The sequence below is a fragment of the Triturus cristatus genome, chromosome 5_2 (assembly GCF_964204655.1).
Source record: "Triturus cristatus chromosome 5_2, aTriCri1.1, whole genome shotgun sequence".
Classification (NCBI taxonomy): Eukaryota; Metazoa; Chordata; class Amphibia; order Caudata; family Salamandridae; genus Triturus; species Triturus cristatus.
Window position 1 is genome coordinate 138,316,628 of NC_140588.1, and position 22,800 is coordinate 138,339,427.

General features: G+C 45.5%; 1 protein-coding gene across 1 annotated transcript in view; it reads right to left on the reverse strand.

The window, feature by feature from the left end:
* The window catches only part of RETREG1 (reticulophagy regulator 1), a 576,354-nt gene extending 554,021 nt beyond the window's left edge, over positions 1 to 22,333 (reverse strand). Inside the window, exon 1 of the mRNA XM_085606905.1 lies at positions 22,025 to 22,333. Coding sequence (XP_085463031.1) covers positions 22,025 to 22,212 — 188 coding nt within the window. The 5' untranslated portion in view covers positions 22,213 to 22,333. The remainder of the gene's footprint in view (positions 1 to 22,024) is intronic.
* Positions 22,334 to 22,800: the final 467 nt, after the last annotated feature.

Here is a 22,800-nt window from a genome sequence, read left to right on the forward strand (position 1 = left end):
CTGCCTTCCATTTTCAGAGTCTGTGCCCCTGGCCTCTGCCTCTCAACAGTATCCTAATGAACAACTAGATTGCTAACATTCTATATTTATTACAAAAGTGTGGAACGCCTGACGTCATCTTGATGTAATCAAAACTGTAATACCTAGAGGATTTCCTTTAGAAATTACATATATGAGAGGGTCTTATTTGCATCAAAATTATGGTTAGTGCTTTAAAAAACTAAAATGAGGACATATTTTCTGAGTTTTCAAATAGCGACAAAGCACTTTTAAATTATTTGTTATCTTTATGTTTTTTTATCCAGTTGACCACTTGATTAAATGTTGCACTTAGGGGAGAGGATGTGGTGTTACTTCCAGAGCTGCAGACTTTCCAACTGGGGAACCAGGTTGGAGTTTCTGCTTCAGCTCGACATTCTGTGATTCTGGTCAAATCACTTAATCTCCCCATGTCTACAACCAAAATGAATTTGTTCTTGTGTGATGTAACCAATGTTCATGTAAAGCACTCCAATACCTGACAAGTCTGCACTATATAAAACTGCAAAAACACAAAAACACACTTCTGATCAAAGTAAAAAACAGAAAGTTTTTCCTACTGAGGAGACTGTAGTAAATGAGGAAATTAGGAAACATCATAAAAAATAAGTCTCCCAAAATGGCCACCAGAGACAAAAGAGCCCAAATGTAGCCCAAATATCACCAAGATGTAGCCCAAGTATAGCCCAATGACAGAATATCCCAGAGTGTTCTAACGAACAACTAGAGCGCTAACAGTCCTACTTATGACAAAAGTATGGCACACCTGAAGCCAACTTGATTGGAATAAAGTGGTAACACTTAAAACATTTAATTTACAAAGGAACAAAATGAGGGGGTTAATTTTGCCATAGAAATTATGATTAGTGCTGCAGAAAGAAAAATTAGGGCACATTTTGACTTCTCAAATCCTCTTCTATTTCATTAAAAAATTCTGACATGCAGACTGAAACATGCACTTTGAATACCAGCAGCAGACTTCCCTGGTGAGCAGTAGCTTTACTACAGTGATTTAATGAGCAACTAGAGTGCTAACATTCAGAATGTATGGCAAATGTGTGACACATCTGAATGCCTTCTTGATGGAACCAAAGTAAAAAAACTGAAAGTATTTCCTACTGAGGAGACTGCAGTAAATGAGGAAATCAGGAAACTTCATAACAAATAAATCTCCCAAGATGGCCACCAGAGACAAAAGAGCCCAAATGTAGCCCAAATATCACCCAGATGTAGCCCAAGTATAGCCCAATGACAGAATGTCCCAGAGTGTTCTAACGAACAACTAGAGCGCTAACAGTCTTACTTATGACATAAGTATGGCGCACCTGAAGCCATCTTGATTGTAATAAAGTGGTACCACTTAAAACATTTAATTTACAAAGGAACAAAATGAGGGGGTTCATTTTGCCATAGAAATTATGATTAGTTCTGCAGAAAAAAAATTTAGGGCACATTTTGACTTCTCAAATCCTCTTCTATTTCATAAACAAATTCTGACATGCAGACTGACACATGCACTTTGAATACCAGCAGCAGACTTCCCTGGTGAACAGTAGTTTTACTACAGTGATCTAATGAGCAACTAGAGTGCTAACATTCAGAATTTATGTCAAATGTGTGACAGACCTGAATGCCTTCTTGATGGAACCCAAATAAAAAACTGAAAGTATTCCCACTGAGGAGACTGCAGTAAATGAGGAAATTAGGAAACTTCATAACAAATAAATCTCCCAAGATGGCCACCAGAGACAAAAGAGCCCAAATGTAGCCCAAATATCATCCAGATGTATCCCAAGTATAGCCCGATGACAGAATGTCCCAGAGTGTTCTTAAGAACAACTAGAGCGCTTACTGTCTTACTTATGACAAAAGTATGGCGCACCTGAAGCCATCTTGATTGGAATAAACTGGTAACACTTAAAACTTCATAACAAATAAATCTCCCAAGATGGCCACCAGAGACAAAAGATCCCAAATGCAGCACAAATATCACCCACATGTAGCCCACACGTAGCCCAATGACAGAAGTGTGCAAAACACTTATTTTTTGTGTTTTTGCAGTTTTATATAGTGCAGACTTGTCAGGTATTGGAGTGCTTTACATGAGCATTGGTTACATCACACAAGAACAAATTCATTTTGGTTGTAGACATGGGGAGATTAAGTGATTTGACCAGAATCACAGAATGTCGAGCTGAAGCAGAAACTCCAACCTGGTTCCCCAGTTGCAAAGTCTGCAGCTCTGGAAGTAACACCACATCCTCTCCCCTAAGTGCAACATTTAATCAAGTGGTCAACTGGATAAAAAAACATAAAGATAACAAATAATTTGAAAGTGCTTTGTCGCTATTTGAAAACTCAGAAAATATGTCCTCATTTTAGTTTTTTAAAGCACTAACCATAATTTTGATGCAAATAAGACCCTCTCATATATGTAATTTCTAAAGGAAATCCTCTAGGTATTACAGTTTTGATTACATCAAGATGACGTCAGGCGTTCCACACTTTTGTAATAAATATAGAATGTTAGCAATCTAGTTGTTCATTAGGATACTGTTGAGAGGCAGAGGCCAGGGGCACAGACTCTGAAAATTGAAGGCAGGTAGGAGGGTGCAGAGGCAACAATTTGACCACACTGGGCAGGCAGGAAGGGCCGTGGCAGCACAACAAACTATGGAGGGCAGTGGAAAGTGGGGCAAGGGCAACAAACCAACAATACAGGACTGGCAAAAGAGGCTGTGGCAATATAATAGACCATTGTGGGCAGAAGGAAGAGGCAGTGGTAGTACAACCATACATGTCAACAGACCTGATTCAGCCAGGACACGTCCAATGTTTTTAAGCTCAAATGGGTTTTATTTGATCTGTCTCCTGTTTACAATCTCCTCTTTTTCAATGTAACTCAAAGGGGAAAATCAATACCCCAGTTTTTTTTCAAAATCTCCCTCTTACCAAGTTCAAAATGTTTGCAAGTATGGTACATTGGATCATGGAAGGCAGGAGGAATTGGGGTAGGGACATGGACTTGGATAACAGAAGACAGGAGGGACATGGAGAGGTGCATCAAACTGACCCTGCAGGGCAGGCATCAGGGTTTGCAGCAGCACAATACACCACACAGCGCATGCGGGACGGGAGTACAGCACAACAATCCATAGAAAGCAATAGGGAGGGGACAGGACCATGCACATGGACAACAGAGAACAGAGGGTAAAGGGGCAATGGTAGCTAGCTGACCATAATGGACAGACAGGAGAGAAAGCTGCAGCATAACAGACCATAAAGGGCAGGAGGGATGGATCAGCGGCATAACAATGGAACAGACAAGCCAGGAGGGAGGGAATAGGGGTCTGCACATGGAAACAGAGAGCTGGGGGCAAGGGGGCAGGACAGGAGCAGCAAGATGACCATGGAGGTCAGGCAGGATGGGCACTAGAAACAAGACACACCATGGAGAGCACAAATGAGACTATGATGGCATACACACAGACCATGGAGGGAAGGTGGGAGGGGGTCAGGGGCAGCTAGCTGACCACACAGGGAAGGTGGGAGGGGCCATGGCAGCACAGAAGACCATGCATGGCAAGCGGGAGGGTTTGTGGCAGCACAATGGCTATGATGGGCAAGAAGGAGGGTGCAGGGGCATGCACAAAGGACCATGGAGGATAGAAGGGAGGGTCAGGACCTGGGCACAGACAAGAGAGTTCAGGGGAAGGGGCCTCACAACAGACCGCGTGGGGCAGGCAAGAGGAGCAGTTGCAGCACAACAGACCAGGGAGGGCAGAAGGGTGTGGCAGTAAAATGGACCATGGAGGACAGGAGGAAGGGGATAGGGGCATGGCATGTGGACAGGCAGGGTGGAGGTGACAGGGACAGGTTACAGTCATCTGACAATGCTAGGCAGGTGGGAGGGGAGTGACAGCTCAACAGAACACTCAGAGTAGATAGGAGTGGGAGGTCCATGGAACATGGTGGGCATAAAGGATGGAGCAGGGGCATGCACAAAGACATCGGAGGGCAGGGTGAAGGAGAATAGGGGCAGCAAGCTAAGCACAGAGGCTAAGCAGAAGGTCAATGATGGGCCATATAATTGGGCAATGGAGGGCAGGAGGAGTGGACTGGTACGTCATGCTAAATGGAGGGCAGTGGCAGCACATCAGACCATGCATGGCAGGAGGGAGGAGGCTAGTCCATGGATTCAGACAACAGAGGATAGGGAGGAGGTGGATGGGGCAGCAAGCTAACTGTTCAGAGAAGGTGGGTATTAGGAACTTTGTTGTTTTTAAAATGTGTGTCTGTGCAAACTACTTAAAATATGAACAAGTATGCAGCATAATCTCACTTTTATTCAGGAAGAAGAGGACGTTTGTGACTGTGACTCCGGGCTCACTTGGCAGAAACACCCCCTGACCCTCCACCCCCCATCGCAAAATGTAATGCCCGTGAAAAGGGTAGGTGGACGCAGTGTTGTATAGAACATAGTCCTGAGAGCACGATTGAAAATGAAAACTAGATATAGTATATAGTATAAACTATGCACCAAAAAGTGTGATATAAGATGAACCGGGGCGTGAAATATAATATGCAATACATTGTGCGCAATGACAGATTCACAGGCACAGGCACTAGCGCATGCTATGCGATATGCGCCTTGGAGTGTAATATGCACAGGGCAGTGTTGTGTAACCTAACTAGTCTCTAAAGTTGTAATATAAAATATGTGCTGGGGAGTGTAACGTTGCATATGCACTGAGACAAAGATATGGATCGCAGATTGTAATATGTATGGCATAGCGCTGTGCGTTATAACAGAGGCATCGAGGAAGGCACGTTAGATGGGGCAATATAACCCGATGCGAAGGCAAGTGTGGCATGACATATTCACGGGGGGGTGTTACAGTGTACATGGGCTAGAGAGTGTCATAGCATACGCACTAGCTGGTGGAATACAACACAGAGGTGTGAGGCACTCGGCGGGCACAGGTGGGTGTAACACAGCATTGGGCTCAGCCAGGAGCACGCTGTGACTCTCAAGTGAGGTTTGTCTCCTTTCCAGAGAGTAAAATAAAAAGTATTACACATCCGGCGGTGGATGTGTATTTTATTAACCGTGAGGGGGGTTTCTTGCATAGTTTGGTCGAAGTTTTTGTCGAATCCCCTTTGAATGGCTTGGTGTGCGTGTATATTAAATGTGCACGTCAATAGCTACCCATATTTGTATAAATAAACGACAAGGGATGTCTACTTGGAGAGTACCCACCGGTGGGGGCGCCGGGATTAGGCACGGTAGGGCGTCAGACACGTCAGAGCTTCACTAGCGGTGTAAATACATTCCATGTGGATTCAATCTATGCATAGTCGCCTTTTAATGAATATCACACAAATCGTCATGGTGATAGGTACGTATGGTTTGTCCAGCATGTCCTAGGTGTTTCTATAAATATATATTTTTTTAAAATAATAAAAAACAAAGGCCGTCCCCGGGGGATGGGGTCCCTCCGGGGCCATAAGTGGCCTCAGGAGGGGGGCAACGCAGCCCCCTCCTAAAGAATTTTTTAAAAAAGGCCATGACCCGGGGGTTGGGGTCCCCGGGGCCGATTAAGGCCTTGGGAGGGCCAAATTTATTTTATTCAACAAAAAAAATTAGGGTGCAGGCCCTGGGGGATGGGGTCCCCAGGGCCAGTAAATTAGAAAAAGAAGGGGGGGCCACACAGCCCTCCTTCTTAAAAAAATAAAATAAATAAAAGACCGGCATCGTGCCGGAGGCCACGCCCCCTCCTTGCAGCACTCTGAAAACGCGCCCCCTGGCCAGTTGTAAGTTGGGGAATTAATTCCCCTTCAATACTGAGGGTCCCTGAGGGCCAACTAGCCCAACAGGTATCTCCAGTATGCGCCAGGGAGCTGCGTTGCAGACAGGTGTTCTGAGGCCACGCCCCTTTTTACACCTCTATGCAACGCAGCTCTGTGGCGCTTACTGATGGTACCTAGTGGGCTAGTTTGACCCTTGGGACCCTTAGGATTCAAGGGGACTTAATCTCTCAATTTAGAACAGTCACAGGGCGCGTTAACACAGAGGTGAAGGGAGGAGATGGGGTCTGAGGTAACATGTGCAAACACGCCCTGTGGCGTGTTTTAATTTGGGGAAATAATTCCCTTTCAATCCTGAGGGAACCTGGGGGCCAACTAGCCCACCAGGTGCTTCCAGTAAGCGCCACTGCGCTGCGTTGCAGAGAGGTGGTCTAGGCCGTGCCACTTTTTACACCTCTCTGCAACGCAGCTCTGTGGCGCTTACTGGAGGTACCTAGTGGGCTAGTTGGACCCTAGGGACCCTCAGGATTCAAATGAACTTAATCTCCCAACTAAAAACGGCCACAGGGCGTGTTTACACAGTGGTAAAGGGAGGGGACGGGGCCTGAGTTAACGTGTGCAAACAAGCCCTGTGGCGCGTTTTAAGTTGGGGAAATAATTCCCCTTCAATCCTGAGGGACCCTGGGGCCCAACTAGCCCACCAGGTGCTTCCAGTAAGCGCCACTGCGCTGCGTTGCAGAGAGGTGGTCTAGGCCGTGCCCCTTTTTACATCTCTCTGCAACGCAGCTCTGTGGCGCTTACTGGAGGTACCTAGTGGGCTAGTTGGACCCTAGGGACCCTCAGGAGTCAAGGGGACTTAATCTCCCAACTTAAAACGGCCATAGGCCGTGTTTACACAGTGGGGAAGTGAGGGGACGGGGCCTGAGGTGACGTGTGCAAACACGCCCTGTGGCGGGTTTTAAGAGGTAGTTTTAATCCCCTGCCCTATTATATACTAGGGGCTTACAGAGGAGGTCATGCTGATCACAGGGGGACCCCAACGCATAGTGTTCCCTAGTGTATGTAGGTGTTTTCACTGTATTCTGAGTGCCTTTTAACATAGCACTGGCTCTAGGACTGGTTAGTCAGACTCAGTTACCACCAGTATCCGTTTGAAAAAATTGAGGGTACAGGATGATTTTGCAACAAGGCTTCTTTCTGCTCTTCTGTTTGTTCTTTCTGCACGTTATCCTTCTTCCTGCACTTTTCTTCGTCTTTGAGGACTTCTGTTGCTTCTTTCTGCATTTCTTTTTTTTCTTTCTGTGCGTTTTTTCTTCTTTCTTCACATGTCCTATCTCTGTAGGCATAGTTAGAAATTAGCATTTAAAAAACCTTTGAAATTCACTGAAAAAACCATAGGTTTCAGGCACGTTATAGTTAGGAATTAGCATTTAAAAAACCTTACAAATTCACTGAAAAAACCATAGGTTTCAGGGGCGTTATAGTTAGCTGGACTTTTCACTCGTACAAAACCATTGAAATTCCCCCGTTATAGTTAGTTCAGCTAACTATAACTCGCGCACCCGCAATGCACTGCTGATGACGTCACATATTACATCACTCATGACATGGTCAGTGACATCACTCATGACATCTCAAATGACATCACTGATGATATCATCCTTGTGATAGAGTGGCAGACCTCCTCTCCCCCTAATATAACCTTTGATAGACACATTCAAAAATAGAAACTAAAATTTTCAAAACAATGGACATACCAATATCAGTTACAACAACCTATTAGTAATTCTAAGATCCACTTACACATCCACTCATTCACCAACAATCCTATACAGTCACTCATACATGTACTCACTCATCATATGTACTCATACACCTATACATCCTGTTACACAACGCCACTCATCCATAGAGTTACTCACACACATAGTCACTCATGCTATTAAAGAATCAAACATCCATTTACTTGCATATACAGTTATACACACACCTCCACACTTACTTCTACAGAAACTTACACATAGTCTTTTAAACAATCACTTATAGAAACACATACTTATTCATACAGGAACTCTTTCAATCTCTCACTCTCACATATACTCACTTATATACACCAATAGTCACATATACTAGTTTAAAACATATGTAGTTACTCATAAAGACACTATTGAGACAGTCATTCACTCACTAACACACCCATGCACACACTCATCCACCCATACAGTCCTGCACACATGCTGTCTTCAACACATACAAACAGTGAGTCACTCATTCATGCACCTATGCACTACGTAATACCCCCCACCGAACCATACAATAACTCAGACACTCATACTGATACTCAAAAAACCAACTAATAACCTATATAGACACTCATGTAGCTACTCACCAACCCATGCAGCCACTTATACACAAAGTGAGAGACTGATACAGATATTTACATATTTAAACATTACTCACTAAGCCATGTATTCACTAAGATTCACTTACTCAGTCAGTTATACAATCAATTTTTCAAAAACAAATCATCCATTTAGACACTTATATACCCATTTATTCTTCCATCGACCTTGAGATATACATAGATAAAACATATGTAATTTTCAGAAAAACACACATTCACTGGATGATGTCATCAGTGATGTCATTTGAGATGTCATCAGTGATGTCATGAGTGATGTCACTGACCATGTCATGAGTGATGTAATATGTGACGTCATCAGCAGTGCATTGCGGGCGCGCGAGTTATAGTTAGCTGAACTAACTATAACGGGGGAATTTCAATGGTTTTGTACGAGTGAAAAGTCCAGCTAACTATAACGCCCCTGAAACCTATGGTTTTTTCAGTGAATATATATATATATATATATAGATGCGCTGCATAAACCAAAGGTTAAACTAACGTTATATTTTAAGTGAATATTTCAGTGACATTAACATTTTTAACTAAAAGAAAACATAGAAATTCACCAGAACTCTGACTTGCACCTTGCATTGCACTGCTTATGACCACACATATTACTTCACTCACTGCATGTTCTATGACATGATCTATGACATCACTGATGACATCTCAAATGACATCACTAATGACATCATCCAACAAGTGTGCTGTGTTTTTTTTAATAGTTTACATAGTGGCAGGTAACTACCATAATACTTTTCTACCTAATTTTGTGCAGCCTGTGTCCAGCTAATGGGTGTAAGTGTTTACGAAACGCATGTGCTCCTAATGCATTTTAGGTGTGTAGAGGTATTGAACACGTTATAAATCTTTCGATTGAAGACTAACTCTGTACGCAGGTGACAGTTGACGACTTGTATACAGCATGTTCTACACAAGTTTGTTTGGCTCTGTAGCAAAAGTATCTAATCGGGCAAAGATTTTACGTAAAACATATTAAGTATTTTAAGCAGACTTGAGTTATTAGATAGATTTGTCACAGCGTGACAGTTTCTACATAATGTAGAAGACTTTGTGCACCAGGTACTAACCTATGTACACATGCTTGTTTTGCTTCAGAAGATTGGTTATCTGTAAAGTTATCACCACAGTAGGAAGGCGGCAGGTAGTATGATCTTTAGCACCTTCAGACCATAGTTATTTTGAGTAGATCGTCATTTTTTGGATACGTTTTCTATTGAGTGTACACTGTTCAGACCCTCCAGGATTTCGCAATTTTTACACAAAATCGGCAGTTTTGTAAAAAGGCAGTGCTTTTTACAAAAGTGCACGAAGTTAGGAGAATTTACAGATGTTTTTGACTCTCAACCCCCAACTTTGTGGAAACGAAAACATCTTGTGGCCAGGAATGGAAAGTGAGTGTTGTTCCTATTCTTAGCTGGCTATTTTACTATTTATGTTTTGCTCTCTTTCAGACTCTGGTTGTGCCCAGCTTAAAAGGAAAACATCTCATGCAGGGAAGTATGTTCCATGACTAGTGCCAGATGCGGTGAATCACAGGGGCCGTCAAAAAGCACCTGTAAATGCCTGGGCTCATTTATTGCTAACTCTCTGCACAGCAAAAATGTGCTCCCTACTGTGAGAAGAGAGGGAGACTGCTGAAATAGCAGCAGGTTCTGCTTCATCCTGTTCTCAGAGTAGACAAGAAATGTATCATCAATCCTGTCCACCCATAAACATTATTTGTATGTCACTTTGCACACATATATCTGAAAATTACCTGAAAATGTTAAATTAAATTAAAGTTAAGGTTAAAGGAGGTGCATTACTGGCTACAACACATAATCTAAAAAAGACCAGAGATTCACAAGTTAGGTAGTAAGTTACCTTTAGCTCCCACTCTACCATGCTCTATTAACTGTATCTCCTGTGTCTCCCATCAGTCTTGGGAAGTAGAAGTGAGATGTGAATGAGAGGCTAATTAAGTATATGGATGTGTGTAAGAATTTGTACTAAATTGTGACTAAGCCGCTGAGTGATACAGCATTAAATTATTTTTTTATTTGTGTGACAGAATTAGTATTTTGTGAAACTATTTGTGATTCATGGGCTTCAGCAGTCGTTCCTTGTGTGATTATCTCGGTCTACAGTGCGTTTTCCTGGGCCCCTAAAGGTTCTTGTTGTTGTATGCATATTATTGTATGAGGAATCGAGTGCTACAGTATACTTGCAAAAGCACAGGAAATACCAAAAACTAACAAGGAGTTAAGGTTCTATGGAAAGTTTGATGTGCCACCTTTTTTTTACAAAAATATATTTTAAAAAAGGGAACTGAAAGAAAAGATGAAAGAATGGGGAAGGGAGGGCGAATTCACTGTCTGAACATAGATGAGTAACAAAAAGGGAGCACTCAACAAGTGATTGTGTTTGGCTAAATTTCGCTGAGGTATCAGGAATGGACAAGGACATCTTGTGGCCAGGGATTGAAAGTGATTTCAAATTATCACCATTATAAAGTTCAAAGGTGAACAGTAGATTGTACTTTTTAAATAGGAAGGAATTGGAGATACAACATTTCAGGGAGACATTATTGTATGCAGAATATCGGAATGAAGTGCTGTAGAAATGCTGCAAAATTCCCAAATTTGTGCCGCAAAATTTCCATATTTTTGCCACAAAATGTGCTACTTCCTACCACAATAGGGAATCTACTGCTCTTAGTAAATCATTTTTAATACTCTGTGGTGTATGTTTCAAGGGAGTTTCACTGTCTGCAAACTGTGTAGTACAGAGTAAACTATCTCCATAAAGTGAACAGTGTTAACAGTGCCCACTTTTCTAATCATATCCACTTCATTTCTCAATGTAGGTTCATTGACTGTCAGGGGTTTGATAAAGGTAAAGACTGTCCGTAGTAGGGCATGAGCTATGCAACAGGGCTTAAGTATCTGGAGGAACGTGGTTTTCTAGCCAAGTTGTATGCAAATTAAACACCATGTGCAGGATAGGTTCTCCTTTCATCTGTGGTTCATAGTCAACATGAACTCTGTTACCCATGAAGTTTACTGTAGAGGGTCAATTGCACATAACACGAGCTTGCTATACCTATGGGGGTTGTATATATGATATCAGTAATGATGTTTCATATTATTCTCAGACATTTTCCATTTACTTTCATAGCTCTAATGCCATACCCATTTATAGAGCAACGTGAAGAAAAAAACTTAGATGGTGTCATCAGTGATGTAATCAATAATGTCATTTGTGATGTTATCAGTAATGGCATAAATGATGTCATAGAACATGTCATGAGTGATGTAATCTGTGCGATCTTTCGGAGTGGAATAGCATGGGTGCAAGTTATAGTTAACTCTGCCAGAAATGGTGAATTTCTGTGGATTTGTTTTTTGAAGCGTTAATCTTTTCACTGACATATTCACCTAAGTACAACGTTACTTTGACCTTTATTTTTTTCAGTGAATTTCTATAGATTTTTAACACAAAGTAATATTTAATTATCATACCTAAAGCCAAATCCCCGCCAGGGTTGTCCACAGGCAAGATGTTAGGTTTTTCAAAGTTCAAAGGTGGGGCCACGTGGTGACTTATTATACCCATTACGGCCTGGGGATCCCATCCTCCAGTACCTTATGTTTATTTAGAGGGGAGTGGAGCCAAGTGGCGCTCTTCACCAAGCCTTAGTAGTCATATTTCAGGAGTACCCCTCCTAAGACCGATTTAGGCCCCAGGGACCCCCCTCCCCGGGGGACCAGTCATACTAAAGAAAGGGGGAGGGGGTACGCAGCTCTCCTCCCGGGCCTATATCGGCCCTAGGGATCCCATCACCCGGGGCCTGGCCAACAAAGGGTGGGGCTGTACATTGCTCTTGCACGCTGGGAACAGCTATAAATATTGCACCCTGCGGGCAGGAGCTCTTCATCTGTTTCCCTACCTGCTTCAGTGTGGGTAGGGAAACAAAGGAAAAGTCCGCTCCCTGAGGGCGGGAGCATTTTTCATGCTCCCGACCGCTAGGAGTAGACTTGGGATTTGCTTCCGTGTGGTAGGAATTTTAAAATTGCTCTGGCCAAGCAAAAGCAAACAATGGTTTCCCTGCCTGTGACAGTGTGGGCAAGGAAACCGCTATGTCCCAGAGGTAGGCACTCCGGGACATAGCATATAAGCCGGCCCTGGAGGATGTAGTTCTCGGGCCATTAATGGCTCAGGAAGGGGGCTGCGCTGCCCCCATCACCTTTGTGGTTGTGGCTGGGGGATTTGTTCCCCAGGGCCGAAATCGACAATGGAGGGGGGAGCCTGGGTCCCCTTTCCATGCAATATATAGGATGGGTCCCCAGGATTGAAATCGGCCTGGGGAAGGGGGCTGCATGCCCCCTCCCCCTTTTTTATTACAGTCAGGCCCCATTGAATGCGGTCCCTGGGGCTGAAATCGGCAGGAAGGGGGGCTGCGTGGCCCCCCTTCTTCTTTTTTACTATTGGCAGGGCCCCAGGGGAGGGGGTCCCCAAGGCTGAAACTGACCTGGGGAGGGGGCCACACACACCCGCTCCCCCAAATATATCTACTATTGTATTCCTCCCCCAACCTGGGGCCTGGCTCACCAGGGGGCAGGTGTAAAAAAAAAACAAGCATGGTAGACCGTGCTTTTTAAAATACTTTTTTAATTTGCCACATATCCTCCACAAATGTGCTGCCATTTAAAAAAAAAATGTTTTTGGCTCCAGGTGGGGTGCGATGGGACCACACCACCAGGCCTAGAGGGTCAGGGTATTCCTACCCAAGTGGGTATTTTTGCCTTTTTTCTTGAGACTCGGACAAGTCCAAGTCCCAGGATGGCTGCCACCACTTTTTGGTTGAAGTGGTGCCAGCCAATCATGGCAAAGCTGTAGGTGCATGGATCCGCAGATCCATTGCGGCGGATCCGCGTGTCTAGATAGACATAAATCTTTTGTCTTAAATAACTCCAGAACTACTGAACAAGTTTACACCAAATTACAAAAAGCATACTTTCTGGACCAAGATCTAGCTTTTTGCCAAATTTGTTGTAATTTCGATCAGCAGTTCACGGTATAGTCATGTGTAAAATCCCTACGCATTTTGGGACACTCCCTTTTTCTCTATCCTGCCTAACGAATAACCCAGAAACTTTCCAGACAGCAGCTGAAGAGACTGGCCCACTAGTTTTGAAAAGTTTGTGAAGATTCGTCAAACAGCGCCAAAGTTATTAGCAAAACAAAAAATTATTTTCCTATGGAAACTGGGTCTGAGCTAAAACTACCTACTGGCGACCACCAGTAGGTGATATTTATATATAAAATCTCAAAGACACAAGCACTTGGAGCAGCCATGTCACCTTTCAGCAAAGAGCCTTGCTCACAACATGAAATCATGAAATGTCCCTATTTTATAAAAGCACCATTTTAAGTTGCTTACCCAAAAATAAATACAGCATATAAAAAAATACACGAAGGGTAACATAATATGGTACGTCAATGCAACGTTGTGGTCTTTGTGATATCACAAACCACCTGGTTTTCTGAGGTGTGATTTATAATGTCGCCAGAACCCCAGGAATTCCCGATACCAAGGCGGTTTGATGCTTTGATTCATCACTTGCATTGAGCAGGTGCGTAAAGTGGGGAAGTGGCTGCTCTGAGGGCAGGGGTGGAGTGCTTTGAGTTGGGAGTACAGGCAAGGAAAAGGGGAAAAGTGCTCTGCAGGCTCCTCCTTTACCATAGCGGGGCTAAGGGTAAAGGTCTGGCAGCCGAATCCTCATTCAATTTTTACTGGCCGGATTTCCAGATTGCAAAAATGGGCCAGGTGCGGGAACACCGGGCCAGTCGTGATAAGGCAGATCAAGATTACAAAAGCTCTGGGGCTTTAGTTATGATGCATTTTTTTGTTATGTTGTTTTGTATTGACTTTGGTGACGTCCTTTCTTTTTTGCAGCAGCAAACTAGACCTGATGCTTTTCTATTTGTGCCATTGTCGCTTTCTGTAATGGCCACAGCCAGATTCATCTAGGGCACAGGCTTCCCCAAGGGACCTGGGATGGACTCTTTGGGTCTTCTTTTTCAAGCAGGGTTCTTATGTACGATGGAAGTGAAATGGAACTTTGATGCTGTCTTCGCCCTTTGGGTAGTCACGCCACATGGCTGAGACGCTGATGTCCCCTGCCTTTAAGATCCTTTCCTGGAATGTCAGTGGCCTGGGGGACAAAATTAAATGGGGTGTAGTGCTACAATATCTTAGGAGACATGCACCTGATGTGGACCTCCCCCAGTAAACACACTTACAATGGAAAACTTGCCACGCATTACACAGAGGAGGTTACAAGATGGTCGCTCAACGACATACACAAGGGGATCAAGAGGTGTGGGCATCCTCATGCGTAAAACACTTCCGCTTGCCATACAGAAGACATGGCCTGATGCCCACAGGAGATTTGTAACAGTGATGAGACAATGGGAGGGCACCACGATTAACATTGTTTCCCTTTACATTCCCCCCGACTACATGATGATGCCCTATCAGGATTTGACACGCATTTGCACACACTCCCTTATGGTAGGTTCCTCTTGGAAGGACATTTTAAAGCAGTTAACAATGAGGAGGCGGGCCACTTTCCTTTTTGCCGGTCGACATCCCAATGAAAGTCTTTAAATGAATTCATGGGGCACATGGGTCAATTGATAGGTGGCAAGCCTTTAATTCCACAGCATGACAATACACATTCCACTCTGGGGCCCATGGGAATCTTTCAAGCATTGACTACATATTATTCTCGGCTCATCAACTCCCTTGTTTAAAGAAATCTCAGACCTCGCCAGGGGTATCTCTGATCACTCCCCAGTCAGTGCAACCTATGGACTGACAGATGGTGGCAGTTGTCGTCGGGTGGTGCTAAATCCATGGTACCTTAAAGTTCCTCGTATCCACAAAAGTCTTCTTGAAACTATGGACACTTACTTTAATGAAGGTTAGGGCTCTGTGACTTCGGCCCAGATGATGTGGGAGGCTTACAAAGCGTTGATAAGAGGTAAGGGTATAGCCTTGATTGCGGGATATAACAAGGAGAAGAGACCTGATCTAGAGAGAATCAAGAGTGAGATGGAGTCCCAGCTTGTCGGGGGGAACCAAGGAGACCTTATCCACAACCTGGCTTTGAAACAGAGAGAATATAGGGAGGTGGGAACAGAGGCAGCCAGGACCTTCTTCAGTGATATTCAACATTGCCTATATGAAGTGGGTGATCAGGCCGAGAAGCTCCTTGCTTGGTTGGAGAGGAGGGGGGCGAGGCCCTGATGGGTTCTGGAAAGCTTAACTGATGCTGGGGGACTTGTGCGAGAAAGACGGGGTGGTCTCAGCATTTGCGGAATACTATACCTGCATCTATGCTTTGGCTGACACAGCCACTCATGAGGAATCTCAAGAGCTCCTAGCAGATATCCAAATACCGGGACTGTCGCAATCAGATAGGGAAATGATGAACAGAGATTTGACGGAGAAGGAGGTGGCAGACGCCATCGTCACTCTCAATTCAGTGGGGCCCAATGGACTCCTCATAGAGTTATACATACTTACAGCCCCAGAATTAGTGCCCCGTCTCCTGCACATGATCCTGGAAAGCCAAGAGGCTGGTGTGCTGCCGAGAGATCAAAGAGTGGCTACTGTAGTGGTGATCCACAAGAACGGCAAGCTGTCTGAGGAATGTGCCTCATATAGGCCCATTTCGTTATTGAAGTTAAAATACTTACTAAACTTTTGACCATGTGTTTGATTCAAGTGATTAGCCTGCTGGTCCATCCAGATCAGTCCGGCTTTATGCCAAAAAGGAGCACAGCGCTTAACCTGTGTCACCTGAAATGGTGTCTTGGGCTGAGCAGACCTGACCCAGGAGGATGCAATCATACTGTCCCTTGATGCATGTATGGCTTTCGACACGAAAGAGTGGCCCTTTATTTACGCAGTGTTGAAAAAGATAAGGTTTTGCCCCTTTTTTCCTGTCCTGGATTCGGCTCCTGTATTCTGATCTACTTGCCCAGGTGGCGGTGAAAGGGGGCATGTCTGCTTTGTTTTCACTCCAACGGGGCATGAGGCAGGGCTGTCCTCTTTTCCCCTTGATCTTTGCCTTGGTGCTGGAGCCATTGGCAGCATGGGTGAGAACTGACACTATGTTCAGAGGACTGAGATGGACCGCGGAGTGGAGAGATAGAATCTCCTGCTACGCGGCTGATATTCTGCTGTATGTTGCTGACCCCACTGACTCCCTTTAAAGAATCATACAAGTATTTACAGTATACCAGAGGTACTCGGACCATACTATCAATTGGCACAAATCACTTAAATATGTACTTAGCAGTGAAACTCCAGTGTTAACAACTGCTTGTGAGGCCCAAGTGGTTTCTGGTGGTTTCAGATACTTGGGGATTTTATCACATGTGATCCTGGGGTTTTCGACACCTGTAATCTGGAGCTGCCCTTCATTGGCTGAGAGTGGATGTCTGACATTCGAGAGCCCTGCCTCTGTCTTTTTTGGGGAGGGCGGCTCTCTTCAAGATGATGGCCCTGTCCCAATTCTTGTACGTGCTCCATAATACGCCATATCCGGTTCATGCGACCTATTTCCAGACCATTAATTATCAGGTGCGCAGCCTTCTCTGGGATGGGGGTCTCCCACGTATTGCCCTGCATAAACTGACTTGGTGTTGGTTTGAGGGTGATATAGCCCTTCCTAACAAAAAAAAAGTACTATTCGGCCGCAGAGCTTATGGCTTTAAACCACTGGGTCCATCTCCTGGAGGGGAAACCAGCATATAGGATGGACAAGGATGACATGAGGTTGGGTGGCTATCTTAGAGCAATTTATCGGGTTCCTGAGGCTGCGCCTACACTTAGCCCTATGGCAAATACCGTGGCTCTTTGGCATACCGCACTTCACAACACGGAGTGGAAGGACAAAATCACACATCCCACCTCCTTGTGGGATACGGCAAAGTTAGGCACCCTGACCACACACAGAGGATTTGACAAATAGAATTTGAGAGGTCTGTCAAAGGTGGGTGATCTGTGGAAGCAGAGAGACGTGCGTTCATTCCCAGAGTTGCAGGGGGAGTACCAGTTAGCCACATCCAAGACCTTCCAATATTTACAGGTCAGGATCGCCCTTCAGAAGGCAATTCCCAGGGGGATGGACCTCCAACAGTGCTCTCCACTTGAGGATAGGCTCCTAGATGAGTACATGCCGAGACAAGCAATCTTGCTCACCTACAGCAAATTAATTAATAACTCCTTTGACCACAGGGGATGAGTTGGGAGTGTGATCTGGAGGAGGAGGAGTGGCCGGAAGCCCTGGCCTCCCCTAGAGAAGTGGCCATACGCTCCAGATTTCGACTGGTGCAGCTGAAAATACTCCATCACAGCTATTATGCATGTACTACTCTGATTAAAACAGGCAAATCGGATAATGCTGGGTGCCTTAGTGGGTGTGGTCAGGATGTCTCTTTTTAGGTCTCACCTGACCGAGCGCATGCACTGGTCTGGCGAGACTTTTAGTGAGGTTCAAAAAACGCTACCAGGGCCAGCCTAGAGCTACAGTGCATGTGCGCGGGCGCGCACTTATGAGCAGAGGCACCATATGGCAAACCTCATCATGCTCATTTAGCGCCTGAGATCACTTTCCCTTTTGCCCATGATCACTTTCGCGGCGCTCCTTTGATGTTCTCTTCAAAGAACATCAAACATCAAAGAACATGTTGTTGTGTTAATGCTTTGCTGCTGTGTGACTTACAATGTGCTTTCTCTTTCCACAAACTCGATGTTTGTGTTCCTTTATTTTGATATGCTTTTAGTATTACTGTCACACACACAACCACAACCACACACACAATCACAACCACACACACAACCACAACCACATGCACAACAACACACACACAACCACACACACACACAACCACAACCACACACACACAACCACAACAACACACACAACCACACATACACAACCACACACACACAACCACACACATACACACACCCACACACACACAACCACACACACAAGCACAACCACACACACAAAACAACCACACACACAACCACACACACACAACCCCACACACAACCCCACACACAATCACACACACAACCACACACACACACACACACAACCACAACCACACACACAACCACAACCACACACAACCACAAGCACAACCACACAACCACACACACACAACCACACACACACAACCACATACAACCGCACACACAACCACAACCACACGCACAAACACACACACAAACACACACAACCACACACACAACCACACACACACAACCACACACACACACAACCACACACAACCACACACACAACACCCAAACACACACACAACCACAACCACAACCACAACCACACACACAACCACACACACAAACACACAAAACCACACACACAACCACACACACACACACAACCACACACACAACCACAACCACACACACACAACCACACACACACAAACACACACACCCACAATCACAACCAAATACACACACAACAAACACACAACCATACACACACAAACACACACACACACACAACCACACACAAGCACACACAGCCACAACCATACACACAACCACACACACACAACCACACACACAACCACACACACCCACACACAACCACAACCATACACACAACCACACACACACAACCACACACAACCACACACACAACCACACACAGCCACACACACACAACCACACAAACACACAACCACACACACACAAAACCACACACACAACCACACATACAACCACAACCACATACACAAGCACACACACAAGCACACACACAACCACACACACATCCACACACACACACAACCACACACAACCATACACACAACCACACACACACAACCACACACACAAACACACACAACCATACACACAACAACACACACACAACCACACACACACAACCACACACACAACCACACACACACACTACACACACGACCACAACCACACACACACAACCACACACATACACAACCACACACAACCACACACACACAACCACACACACAACCACAACCACACACACAACAACACATACAACCACACATACAACCACACACACACAACCACAACCACAGACACAACCACACACACAACCACACATACAACCACACACACACAACCACACACACAACCACACACACAACCACACACAACCACACATCCACATACACACCTGCAGCCGCAACCGCCACCCACAGCAACAACCGCACCCACACACGCACCCACACACACAACCACACAGACACAACCACACACACACACACACACAACCACACACACACACACAACCACACATACACACAACCACACACACACAACCACACACACACAACCACACACACAACCACACCAAGCATTGGCATAGCCAATAGATCTCGCCTTTGGGACCTTATAAGTGTTTAGCCACGCAACAGTTGATGTGGTTGCACCAAGGATATTATGCTGCATAACTAAATACTTAGAAGGTCCCAAAAGGGAGACCTATTGGCTATGCCAATGCTTGTTTCCATATGCTGTGGAGTCGCCCCCAGCTTCAACAATTTTGGGAGAGGGTACTGACCTGCCTCAAAAAAGTGGTGGGAAGTGATCGGGCACTGTCTGCCAAATAATGCCTTCTCAATGTGTGGGCTGAAACAGACCTCAATCGTATGGACCGTCTCTGGGTCACCTTGGGACTGATGGTGGCCAAGCAGAATATAGCTCACATGTGAAAATCCGAATTGAGTTCGAGTTTGGGGGACTAGAAAAACGACATGGATTGGTGCATGCTGGCAGTGAACGTGGTATATGAGGGAAGGGGGTGCCCAAATATATGGACTAACATATGGGGTCAGTGGAATGAGTATAGGGGAGGCATCTGTGAACCCCTAGAAGGGACTGATGATGTCTAGTAATAATGATGCTGTTGCTTTCACCGCAGGCCTGTGGAGCACTGCTGTAATGGTTCAATGTCGCACTGTGGCTGTCCTCCGCCGTCTTTCTTGGTGGATGCTGCTGCGTTTCTTTACTGAGCTGCAATGTCTTATGTCACTGCAGTTTACTTTGTTTAACTGTTCAATGAAAAGATTTTTTTTTTTAATCCCAAAACTTCACCCGACTAGTAATCAAGGACTTTATAAAAAAGGCTGTGAATGCGATTACACAGAATTAAATAAAACTCCGATTATCTTTTGGATGAACTAGAACATTTATCAATTCAGTGAAGAAAATTATCTAAATTTTGTAATAAATGTGTTTTTTATGTCCGAGAACAGGTGTAGGCGGCGTTCCTGAGGACGGTGGAGATGCTGGTAACAGGCGCGCAACACCCATTGGACTCAAAGGGCTTCAGCCCCCCCACCCGTCGTGTGTGGCAGCCCGGGATGAGACACCTTCCCGGGCAAAAAAGCAGCCGCACCCGAGCACTTCACAAGTCTTTAAACGACCATTTGCATGTTAACGAGGCCTCGCTTTTGTTTCACCCCTTTTAAGAGCCCCTGCAGCTCCACTCCGCCTATTGCTTAAAGTTCAGCCCCCCCCCCCGAAATTTTTACTCAGCCCCCCCCCCCCCCCCCCCCAAATTTGGCTCTAGTTGCGCCTCTGGCTGGTAACGTCCAAAGCTTGCACACAACACCGACCCTCTGCGAACTGCCAGTTCCACACAACTGGCGTGCGTCGTGTTTTGAATGCATGCCAATGAAAATAGCTTTGTTGTTTCTACAATGACGGCAGACGGACGTGAATGAACATTAGTCTTGACGCCGTGCCCCCAACAAAATTATTTTTGGAACTCAAGTCATCATTCTATGTTTCAGTCACCCACGTGACCTCATTTGAGGCTAGTACATAGACAACATATGTGCATATATTTCAGCGAAAGGAGTGGACACACAAAGCGGCAAAAGGCGGGGCGCACCAGCATAGTAATTAGAACAAGCGCTTTATGAGTCTGATAACTACATATGTAATCATGTACGTTTCACTCACGTCCATCAGCATACAATTGTACAACCATACAAAGTATGTACTGGATAAAAGTGCACACACAAACATACATGCATTCATACTTTTATTCAGAGTGGCTGTCTCCAGGTTGGGTATGTTTTTCTGCGCGTGTATGCTTTATTCATGAAGTCTGGTGAATGCATGGCTGTGCATTTGTGTCTATGATAAGAAGTTTGAGTGGGTATACGTGTGCCAGTGTATATATGTAAGTAAATTCTAGCATTTGTATACGTGCACTTATGTGTTGCTGTAGGAATGCAGTTATGTAAGTCTCTCTGTAAATGTTTATACGAAGGGCTGTGAGCTTCAATTCAGTATAGCTAGGTGCATGTCAGGTAGGTGTATGTCCTGTGACGTTGCCAGTGTGTCATAGATCCTAGGTCAAGGAAGGAAATCAGCCCCCTGGCCACTATTTGAACTGCGAAATATAGCAACAGCCAGGGTTCAGTGAGCCCTCTCGGGCCTCTGTGCCCGGTCCCACTGCACCTGCTGAACCAATGGAAGCAACGCCCGAGTAGCAGGTTTGTATAGAATTGGCAAGTATAAGCATGTTTAGAAGATGTCAGAGTACGTATGTATGCTGATGTATGTATGTATATTGACATATGTGACGCATGGCTGTCAGAATCTATGTAAACATTGCAGGTCTGGGTCCACAACATGCACATTGCTGCACTCACCAGAAGACCGCGTTGGCGCATATGAAGGTGGCCAGGGTGCACAAAGGCCTGCGCCAGCCGGAGCCCGGGAGCCAGGCGAGCAGCACCCAAGGCTGCCCGTCAGTCGCCGCGGTGACCCCCTGGACCGGCTGCCCATCCTTGCCAGTGCCAGGCTCCCGCGCCTCCTCCGCCTCCCCGCGGTCCTGCATGGCCACCTACTGCTGCCCGGGGCTCCCCGCCCCTCTCTGCACGCACGAGCCGCACCCTCTTCTCCTGGCCCGGTGACTCGCACACGCCGTCTGTCGCTGCGTCAGCGCCGCCCCCGGGATGCCCCGTGCCGTGGCTGGGCAGGGCGCCGCTCTGATATGAGGGTGGCAGACTCTTGACGGCGGCGGGAGGAGGTGGGAGCTGTTGCGTGCCACGTTAACTCCTTGTCGCGAGTGTTAGCGGCCGTGTCGCGACTGGGTGCAGGTGCAGTAAGGCTTAGGCGCAGCTCCTTTTAGTGTAGCAGGTGCAGTAGCACCCGGACCCAGAGACCCGAGGGGCCCTGGGAACCATCATTATTGGTTTCTTTCACAGTAGAAACAGCGGCCAGGGGGCCCACTTCCTTCCTTGCCTTAGGGCCCATGACACACGGGCTACGCCACTGATATGAAGCCAAGCAGAGCTGCTTCTAGTGAATTCGAGCTTCATATGCCCACAGGTTGAACATAGTGCCACGTTTAGTATTAGTCATATGTTCATTACAAACATTCTTTTAAAATATGTTAAACGCTAAATATTCCGTTACGGGTGGA